Source organism: Thrips palmi, unplaced genomic scaffold (assembly GCF_012932325.1).
Source record: "Thrips palmi isolate BJ-2018 unplaced genomic scaffold, TpBJ-2018v1 HiC_scaffold_4, whole genome shotgun sequence".
Lineage (NCBI taxonomy): Eukaryota > Metazoa > Arthropoda > Insecta > Thysanoptera > Thripidae > Thrips > Thrips palmi.
In genome coordinates this window covers 12726531-12737061 of record NW_023144631.1, presented here as the reverse complement: position 1 = coordinate 12737061, position 10531 = coordinate 12726531, and the positions used below count along the sequence as shown (strand labels likewise).

The 10531-nt window shown below is 41.7% G+C and overlaps 1 protein-coding gene across 1 annotated transcript; it reads right to left on the bottom strand.

Moving 5' to 3' along the window:
* Positions 1–7963: 7963 nt before the first annotated feature.
* Positions 7964–10251, bottom strand: LOC117649637. The gene is made up of 3 exons (XM_034392544.1): positions 10243–10251; positions 10025–10192; positions 7964–8176 (listed from the first exon to the last, which is right to left on the bottom strand). The coding sequence occupies exons 1-3, from the start codon at positions 10249–10251 to the stop codon at positions 8000–8002; spliced, it is 354 nt and encodes a 117-aa protein (XP_034248435.1). The 3' UTR covers positions 7964–7999.
* Between the last annotated feature and the right edge of the window lie 280 nt (positions 10252–10531).

The following is a 10531-nucleotide window of genomic DNA, read 5'->3' as shown; positions in this document are numbered from 1 at the left end:
CCTAGTATGGAGTGGAAATGTGGGATCGACAAACTTGACTTCCCGGGCTTGAGTTTTTCCAGGTATTGAGGGACTATCTGCAATTCGACCCACGAACACCCCACCTCGGGGGATACAAACAGGGGCGTTCCACGTCAAACCATCATGGTCCAAAACGTACTTGCTCAGATCCGGCCCCCAATTTTTTATCTGGTAGTGTACCACCCAAAGACCACTCTCATAAATTTTTTTGAAAAAAAATTCAGAACTTTGGCCACAGTGATTTTTTGAAACTTCAAAAAAATATATAATTTTTTTTTTACTTTTTTAAAAATTGTGTAAGGGAAGGTGGGGCACAATGGGACACGGGGCACTATGGGACACTTTCAAATTTGCCGCCTTCCGGTTGTCGTGGGATTGCCCAATCACGAGGCGAGATAGCCCAGAAGTAGTAGATACGTTGACACAAGGAGGTGACCCCGATCGACCTTCTCCCGCCAGGGCAGGTGGCTACGAAGTTTACAAACACTAAAATCGAGGTAAAACCAGCATCAGCACTCGATTTATTATTACCTATAGCTCCGCAGATAATTGAGGTAGGTGAGTTTTTGAAATAGGGGCCTGTTCCTTGACCCTTCGCTCGTTAGTGACTCGTGTCGCCCCGCTGTCGGATGAGTGGTCATGTTGCTAGACCGCGGCTGGTCGTATGTGTCGTTCGGTACACAATGGGACAAACCCGGTTGGGGCACAATGGGACAGCCCACTTGCTGTCTAATTATGCCCCAACCCCTTCGTAAACAAAACTATTTCAAAATAAATCGAGTACTTAACTATTGATATGTCTCCGAGTTGCATTCTTACTCAAAAGCAAAATATGAAAGTGAAGTCAGTTTTATGTTGTTTTAGATTAAGGTCTTCTCCCATGTTGACAGCACATATTGGGTATGATGCGTTTTCCGTACATGTGCTTCTCAAAATACTTCTACAAGTTTGTCTTAAGAGTCAATAAACATTGGACTTTGCATCTGTCGGCGTGTAGAGCTTTTAAACTCTAAATTTTCGATGAAAAAACGCAGTGTCCCATCCTACCCCAGGGGGTGTCCCATTGTGCCCCAGACCGGGGCACAATGGGACAAGTGCAATGTTTTGGGAAAATGGAGAAATGTACCTGATGACATTAAAAATAATAGTACACACCCCACCACTTCAAAGAGAACATAATTTACTATCGTTGAGGACGGTTTGGGGCATTTTAAGTCAAATATTCAGTCGCCTACGTCAATTTAAAGAAAAGTGTCCCATTGTGCCCCACCTTCCCTTACCTAGGTGCTCAAATGGGTTGAAAACAGTAAAGGGCAACATAAAATAGTGAAAAAAAAAAATTGGGACCCCCAGCCCTTACCAGAAACAAAGTTTACGATAAAAAAAACCACGGTTTCTTGAATTCCCAAAATACGCCGTCTCACTTTTGGACCATATTGGCATCAAAGGACCCCAATGAGGTACTCTAACTGTCACTAAAAAATTAGGGACGGCAATCCATAAACACCAGAGATATTGTCAAAAAACTCGAAAAGTTATCGAAGGTTATCGAAGCTTTTCCCCCCAAAATTGTCAAAATGGGACCTATATTGGTTCCGCTGAGGCACTGTGCATTGAAATACTATTCAATTGTCTATCTTAACACCATGGAAGATGTGAGAGAGGTAAAGGTCAGCATTACAAGAGTTTTTGGGAAATTTCACGGCAAACACGGCAATAAGTTTTTTTAATTATAATAACCAAATGCGACAAAAAGCATTGTTTGGCAGTCGCCAACTGAAGCTCATTGATTGGTGGGGACTTCATCCAAGCCACCTTCACCTCGACCATGCAACTGCTGGAGACTTAAAAGAAGAAAAAGAAGATGACCTGGATGAAGTCCCCACCAATCAATGAGCTTCAGTTGGCGACTGCCAAAAATGCATTTTGTCGCATTTGGTTATTTTAATTAAAAAAACTTATTGCCGTGTAATTCCAAAAATCTTGTAATGCGACCTTTACCCTCTCACATCTTCCATGGGGTTAAGATAGACAATTTAATAGTATTTCAAAGCCAGTGCCTCAGCGGAACCAATATAGGTCCCATTTTGACAATTTTGGGGGGAAAAGCTTCGAAACCTTCGATAACTTTTCGAGTTTTTTTACAATATCTCGGTGTTTATGGATTCCCGTCCCTAATTTTTTAGTGACAGTTAGAGTACCTCATTGGGGGCCTTTGGTGCCAATATGGTCCACAAGTGAAAAGGCGTATTTTGGAATTCAAGAAAACCCTGGTTTTTTTATCGAAACTTTGTTTCTGGTAAGGGCTGGGGGTCCCAATTTTTTTTTCACTATTTTATGTTGCCCTTTTCTGTTTTCAACCCATTTGAGCACCTAGATACACAATTTTAAAAAAAATAAAAAAAAAATTTTATATTTTTTTTGAAGTTTTAAAACATCACTGTGGCCAAAGTTCTGAAATTTTTTTTAAAAAAAATTTATGAGAGTGGTCTTTGGGTGGTACACTACCAGATAAAAAATTGGGGGCCGGATCTGAGCAAGTACGTTTTGGACCATGATGGTTTGACGTGGAACGCCCCGCAAGTATAAACTATGCACGCGGTGTGCGATTGCGCAGGGCACCTACATAGTGCGGAATGTCTCGACCGACTTCGACATCAAAGCGGTGCCCGTCTTCTTCTACGGCATGTGGCGCATCACGCTACGACTGCTGCGCACCGACAGCAAGGAGAACGTCGGATGCATGCGGCTGTTCGGCGAAACTGCACCAAAGCTGAAGCAGGACAACGCACCCTGACTGAACTACAGTCCCCAAGATCCCACTGAGCGTTTACGTGCACCGAGAAAACGTTGCAAACTTTCAGGCCTTACAAAGTAAAGCAGCTTGCTATAACAAAGTATTTTGAGCATATATTAGCCTACAAAGAAAATACTTCGTAATTTACGAACTATTTCTTCGCATAACTAAGTAAAGTTAGTTTGTAATATGTCTGCTCAAAATACTTCGTAAGGTTATGAGCGTGTGGAAATACGAACTTAGTGTCACGAAAGTACTTACCTGTGTTGAAGCGTATTACGAACACATGTCTCTGTATTATGATAGATTTGTATCGTAAAGTACTGAGAATAAACTTTGTTTTACGACTGCACACGGTAAAAATGGTTCCTGGTTTTCCCAGGAACTCCCTGGAAATCGCCTATGCCTGTCATAGGCTTCCTGGGAAAGCCCTACCGTTTTTACCGTGCATGCATGGACTGCACGACATTTCTCAGTGGGAACACTGAAAATAGAAAGGTCAGACTTTTGACATAACGGTCTTACTGAAATTTACCGAAAAAAGGTCATACTTCGATGTATGACCGAAAAATGGTCATACTTTATAGTGTATCACAGGTAAAGGCTGATATATCCCCAAGCTAGATGTTTTATTTGGTAATATAGTTAAGTATCACTGGTGTAAATGCCATCAGGATTTTCTGATTGAATTTCTGATTTCCAATCAGAAATCAGGATTTTCCTGATCCTGATTGATTTTCTGATTTCTGATTGTCAATCAGGAATTCTTTCTGATTTCTGATTGATTGTCAATCAGAAAAAATCCTGATTGAGTACCGACATCAGAAAATTCCTGATTTCTGACGTCTGAGTGCCAATCAGAAATTTCCTGATATTTGATTTCTGATTGGCAATCAAACAATTTCTGACTGCTTTTCTGATTGCTGATTGCCACTCAGAAATCAGAAAAGAACATCAGGAAATTTTGATGGTGTCAAAGTACAGATGCCTATAAAATGGAAAGTATTTGCGGTATCGGGTTCAAATTTGGTATGTGACATGTTCAGCCGATTTGACTAGGCCCATTTTAATTTCATACACATCGGATCATCTTTAGTAGCATATCGAGGCCTGATCACGAGCTATCGAAAATCGGACTTCAGATTTGGATCGGACTCAGTTTTGACCCCCCCAGAGAAGTTATCATCAATTTTGAATGTGCCCCGACACACAGTGGGCTGGAATCGCATTGTAGCCGCTTAAAAATAACTTTTTGATAGTCGTCCAAATTGGCCGATTTCAAATGTAATTGATAGGAAATTTTCCGTAGATTCCAAATCTGCTCTTGGAAGTGACGTGCGACAAATACTTTGAGCGCTACATGCCGTCAAAGTTCAACATTCGGTAGAAGTTCCAAATTGATGCGAAAAATAAGCTGTGATATATTTATAATTTGTGAGCGATTGTAGTGCTAGTTTCAAACTTCCACTGGGTTTCTCTTGAAGCTTAAGGTCTGCCCTTTCAAATGGCACTAATGTTTTTCTTTTCTGACCAAAATTGGATGAACGGCTCTCTATTTTACCACAAATGACGCAAGTTATCAGTAATAACAGGAAAAGTAGCGATATTCATCGGCAACTTTGGCCCGTCCCGTACATTAAGAAACGTACGAATTTCGCCTATTTTTGACCCTGACGGGAATTAAACCTGAGTCTGGGGTCAAAATAAATGTCGTTTTCGTCATCAGCACCACAAAAAACATCAGAAACAATGCAAAAACTCAAATAAAAAGAATGTTCAAAAAAATACCCGCTGGGATTTGAACCCGGGTCCGAACTTCTCCGATTCGCTCGAAACTGACACCATTGGTTTTTTCTCGTCGCCCCGATTCCAAAAATACCCCTACATGCCCTTCTAGCTGCATCCGTTGCCGAGATCCTCCTCGACCTCATGTAGACCATGATGCACCTGCAGCAGCGCCCCCGGGGCTCGGATCGGATTTGCTGCCACCGGGCGGTTCTTAGGGTCACCCAAGGAGGCTGCATACCAAATTTGGTCAAGATCGGACCGGAAGTCCTCGGACGAACGAACGAACGAACGGACGAACGGACGCACAGCAGGGATCATACTATATGCCCGTCCTTCCGTCATTTTTTTACAAAAAATGAACGGGACGGGCCAAAAAACCATAAAGTTTGAGATTTACTACCGAATCAACCCCAATCAAGCATGTCTGTGCACTAGAAATTGACGAGAGGCATGTCTTGATAAAGGATCAACCGAGAAAATCTGCGCAAACTTGCGCAAACGCAAACCCAAGGCCTCTAAAAATGTTACTTTTCGTCGAAACATTGTATTTTGTCGAAAAGTGGTGGGCTGACGTCACGGGTGCGCTCGTTAGCACCGTGAGCGTGCTTGCGCACAAACGCACGATCAACGCTGCTGCTGCGCGCCCATAGCGAGTGGCGCGTACGCCAAGCTTTTCTTTTGGGGAATGCACTGAGGAAACAAAGGCATTAAAAATGTGCCCTTTAAGGGCTTAAATATTTATCCCCTACCGCAGCCCGCTACCCACTCCATACTCGCTATACATCCCGTTTGGTGCATTCTTTTCTTCTTCACTCGACGGCACTGAGAATGAAAGAGTCACACCATCGCCCTTTCAACGCACGCACCGTGCCAATTTGGGTGACAAGCCGTGGTGACCAAATTTGGGTGACAAGCCCGGGGTGACCAAATTTGGGCAGTCATAAAATCGTCGCCAAATTTGGGTAAAACGTCGTCGGCGATGCCGTAAGGTTCTCGATGACGCTCTTCCGGGGCCACCACGATGACCCAATGTGGCGTTGAAGCCTCGGTCATCGTGGTGGCGTGGCGCTGAAGGACGTCATCGGGAACCTCACGGCGTCGTCGACAGACGGCGTTACCCAAATTTGGGCGACCAAACGCCTGTTACCAAATGTCGGGTGATGCATTTTTCGTCATCAAAAGTTGGGCAACGGAGTTGCATCACCCATTTAAGGGTGATGGTGGTGACCAATTCATTCTCAGTGGGCGATTTGAAAAGTCTTTGCGACTCAAAGTCCAGTAATGATGAGAGCTGCTTTCCTTGCATTAACCTGTATCCGCAAAAGAACTGCATCCTAGCCCGGGCCACAGTATTGGGGATGACTCTCGGACAAAACGGAGACCCTAGGGGACGAAACGAGGAGTCAGACTGTATTTTTAACATAACCCTAACAATACAAAGTCCTCAAAACAAACAAAAATGTAGAAAAATGGTCTTTCTGAGCCCACGGGGACTGAAATCTAAGTCTGAGGTCAACTTCGATATCAAATTTGGCATCAGCACACTCAAAAACATGAGATATGATGTTAATCTCAACACCAACATTATTGACCAACGAAACCCTACCGAGATTTGAACCCGGGTTTCTTGGATTCGGTCGCAGGTTCATCAAATTGTAAAATATTTTTAGGGAGTTATTTTGTGCCATTATTATATGCTACACACCAAATTTGAAGGCTCTAAGACCAAGAGTGACAGAGAAATTAATTATAAGCGGCTAGAATGCGATTTCAGCCCACTGTGCGACACGGTCATATTACCGATGTTTGAAGTTGTCTTACCAATCAGAACTGTCCACTCAGAAAAAAACACAATCAGAAATAGTCAATCAGAACTGGTACCAATCAGAAATCATCAATCAGAGGTGCGCGAAAATACATCAGGATTTTCCAATCAGAAAATATCCTGATTGACCAATCAGGAATTTCCTGATTGAAATCCTGATGAATTTTACACCAGTGATATGACCCTTTTTCGGTCATACTTTTGTGTAAGACCGTTTTTCGGTCATACTTTTTGTATCACCGAAAATCGTTCAGATGTCTCACCCTTCGAATTTCAGTGAAATTGGGAGTGCACCTCGCTGTCGCTGCTGGCTTGGCGAAACCTAGGGTGGCCCTAATTTTGACCAAAGCCGTCTGGATTCGGGCCCGCCTTCTATTCCCGTCACGCTGAACGTCTAGCTGAGCTGCTGTGTCTTCAAAGTCAAACAATAAATCTTGATTGTAACCTGACTAGAACCCCGAGCTGCGAATCAGCTAGACTGACCGACAAAGTTGATTTTTTTCATCGCGTTTCAAGCATGTCAGGCTTGACAAACAGGTATTTCTGACTCACTGCGACTGCCCATTGGCATAGGAATTCGAGCTACCTTCTCCTTCTTCGCTTTCATCCCATGGTTTATTTAGCTACTTTATATAACATTTAGGACGAAATCGAGAGTCAAAGCAGGTGTGTGAAGTTTGGAATTTGTTTCGGGCATGTTAAGGGGAACCTCGAGGTTCTGGTGAAAATCTTGCCATTTTCCAAATGGATCCCACAGTCCTAATTTGTTCGGAAGATAAAATTTTTCATTGAGGAGACTAAAATTTGACTTTTGAAGGCACATGCCAGGCTGTAAGCCCAGTCGAAGAGTGTTTTTGAGCCTATTTTGGCTGTATCTTAAAAAATCTCCTTGCGCATACTATTTTGTCGTAAAAGGTTGACCTTGACATTTTTCACTTCTTCGATTCATTTTCAAAAGATTCCGGCATGCATAGCTCAACACTTCCATTATATTATTAATTATTAACTTTTTAAGCTGAAAAGTCCCTAAAATTTGTCTATTTTGTACATTTTTGATCAATTATAGTGAAATGCTTGGTTAGAAGCTTGCGAATAAAAATGCAACTGACATTTTGAGGTGTGCATGCCGGCATTTTTAAAAAATGAATTGAAGAAGTGAAAAATGTCTAAGCCAACCTTTTACGACAAAATAGTATGCGCAAGAAGATTTTTAAAGTTATAGCCTAAATGGGAGAAAATGGCTCTGCGATTGGGTTCAGGGCATAGAGTGTGCCTCCCCAATGAAAAATTTTAATAAATACTTGATGAGACATCAAATTTTTAACAAATTTTCACAGTGGGACCTATTTAGGAGAAAATAGCATTTTCACCAGAACCTCCCCTTAAGGCACTGCCAAAATAATTTAAAAAGAAACAGCCGAGGGGTGAATCACTAGTGCACTGTAAAAAACATTCTCGTAAAATAACGAAAAAATTTTGGGTAATTTTCTTTCCCTTTTTATGTATATTAGACCAAAGAGATCAATCCAGGAATCCTGTGGTGGTTTCGGTGGGCGCAGAAGTCCTTGCTACTTGGGTCCCCTGCGTCGCCCCGTGCGGAACAACTTGACGTCGAAGACGGTGCACATCCAAGGTTGCTCATTGTCACCGTATGCTTGCAGGGTGACAAACCACTCCCGGTCCTCCACTGGTATCATTTCCATCTTCTTTGCATCGAGTGTAATATTGGTAATAGTGTAGTGTCCCTAAAATGAAAGCGTGCATTTTAAAGTACGCACACACTGACTGTCATAGGCCTTTTTTGTTTTACAGAATTCTAAGCACATCCGACGGTAGTAGAGATACAATTTTGTCACCAAGGCGGGACAAAGTGTCTAAAAGAAAATACAATTTGCAGGAGACGTCACCATGTGTGTCACGTGTCATGAGGCGGAAACAAAATAGTATCACCGTCGGATGTGCTTTAAATTGCATGAGAGCGATTCTTACGTTTCGGGCACCCTTAAAACCTTACGAAGTATTTTGAGCATGCATGCCCATATCGTGAAATCCAAAACCGTGTATACTGCGAGAAAAGATCACGGTAAATCCTGTACTGATTACTCCAGACTGCACCGTACATTTTTAAACAGGCAATACCGTCATTTTTTTACAGGCAATACCGTACTTTTTTTTTTACAGGGAATCCCGAACTTTTCCCCCCGGCAATCCCGTACTTTTAATACCTGTCAAAAACTGCTATATTTTTTTTTCAGTCGGTCGGCCCTCTTTTTTTAAGATCCTGATGTACGTTAACTGCAAAAGTCGGACTCCTGGACCCCCCTTCCGACCACTCGTTGAAAAGGTCTTGACGAGACCTATCGAAAGGTGCAATAAATTTTTTCAGTCGGTCGACCCCCTTGTTTCAAGATCCTGATGTGGACAATTCTTGGAAGCGGCCTTTGTTGGGACCAGATCTGGTCTTTCCTACGGCATGGACTGTACGGAAGAACAGTAACTATTGCTAAAAGACTACGGAATATTTTGTAAAACAAGTACGGTAAATACTGTAGACTGTACGGTGGATACTGGTTTTTAAAGTACGGTAAAGTTTGGCAAAAAAATTATCAAGGATTTACCGTCATTTTTTCTCAGAGTGATAGCGGAAATTGTACACTATCAGACTCGTATTGACTTTTTATCTGTTGCCATAAAGGTTTTTGTGCAAACGTAATATGTACTATTTTCTCTTTGGATATGCACTATTTTGTGCATTGTATAATGTTTATAGTCCATTAAACCGAACTTTGTCATTTGCAATGTACTTTTCAATTTCTACATGACCTATTGACAATTATATCCCTGAAACGATCAAAATTGTGCATAGTTAGCTCAAACCATGTCCTAACACGCTACGATTTCGGAATTGTTGGGTGTGGGTCTAACTTCGGAGATACAGCGACTTGCAAATTTTTAAGATTAGGTCAAACTTGCGTTTTTAGCCAAAGTGCACTCTGTGAGCAAAATAAACTGAAAATTGGTCTAAAAAACCTAAATTTTTGTGTTTGTTTGCGTTTTTTCTTTTCCATTTTAGACTTCAAATGCTAAAGGCCTGTCCGCCCGGTGTTCTCTTTTACGTTCTCGTGCTTTCAATATCTCCGCGATTGAACACTCCGAAAGCAACGAGTAAAACAAAAAGAAGACGAGCTTAGCCACAAACCGGGAACCCAAACGCAAAATTGGTTCATTTTATGGGCAATTTTATGCTCTTTTTGATGCACTTTACCGATTGAAAAAAAGTTGAAAACTTTAGCTGAAATCGTGCGCGCAGTGACACCATGTATGATTTAGGAGACCTTTTTTACGTCCCTCATATAAATGTCTCCTTCAATGCTAAATCGAAATATAATTTTTTTGAATTTGCAGCAAAAAGTTTGATCTTTTACATGGTTACCGCCGTTCGTCTCTAGCATTCATGCAAGTCTTTTTTATCAAGGCGCAAACAGAATTTTTTTTTTTTTTTTAAAGGAAAAACCATGCACAAAGCGCTACTGTCCCCTTAAGTTTGCCAATGAATACCCGTTTGCAGGCGTCATTCAATGCATTGCACTCACTGGATGGAAAGGACACACAAAACTGGGTTGAATGGCGTCTACAAATTTGTTCCACAGTGTTAACTTGCTGGTCCACAAATCACAACCGTCCTTGCCAAACCGCCAGTTCAGGTAGTTCTCGCAAGTCTTGGTCACTCCTTGCGAACAAAAGTCAAAGCGAATATTTCCCTGAAACACGAAAATATGTTATACATAAAACAACACGCCTGACCGCTCACTCTAGTCATTAAATGGTTCTATGTTAACAGATGTTGAGTCTTTTGAACACTCTGAAAAGCATCCGAAGGATTTGCTTCATAACTTCAAAGAAAATGAAGGCATTGCAGAATTGCTTCGTGTAACGAAGGATTTTGCTTCACTATCCGAAGCATTTATCGTAGATCTTACTATGCCTTCATTTTCTGCGTATTATAAAGCATTTTTTCGTACACACTTAATGTCATGGGCCTTTTTGTCCCACGATTTATGCAATTTTAAGCACATCCGACGCTGAAACAATTTTATTCC

Bases quoted from the DNA above. Each gene is read 5' to 3' on its own strand.
- LOC117649637 (XM_034392544.1), bottom strand. The intron at 8,177-10,024 runs GTGAGTGCAATG...CTTTCATTTTAG, and splicing joins TTGTGTGTCCTTTCCATCCA to GGACACTACACTATTACCAA.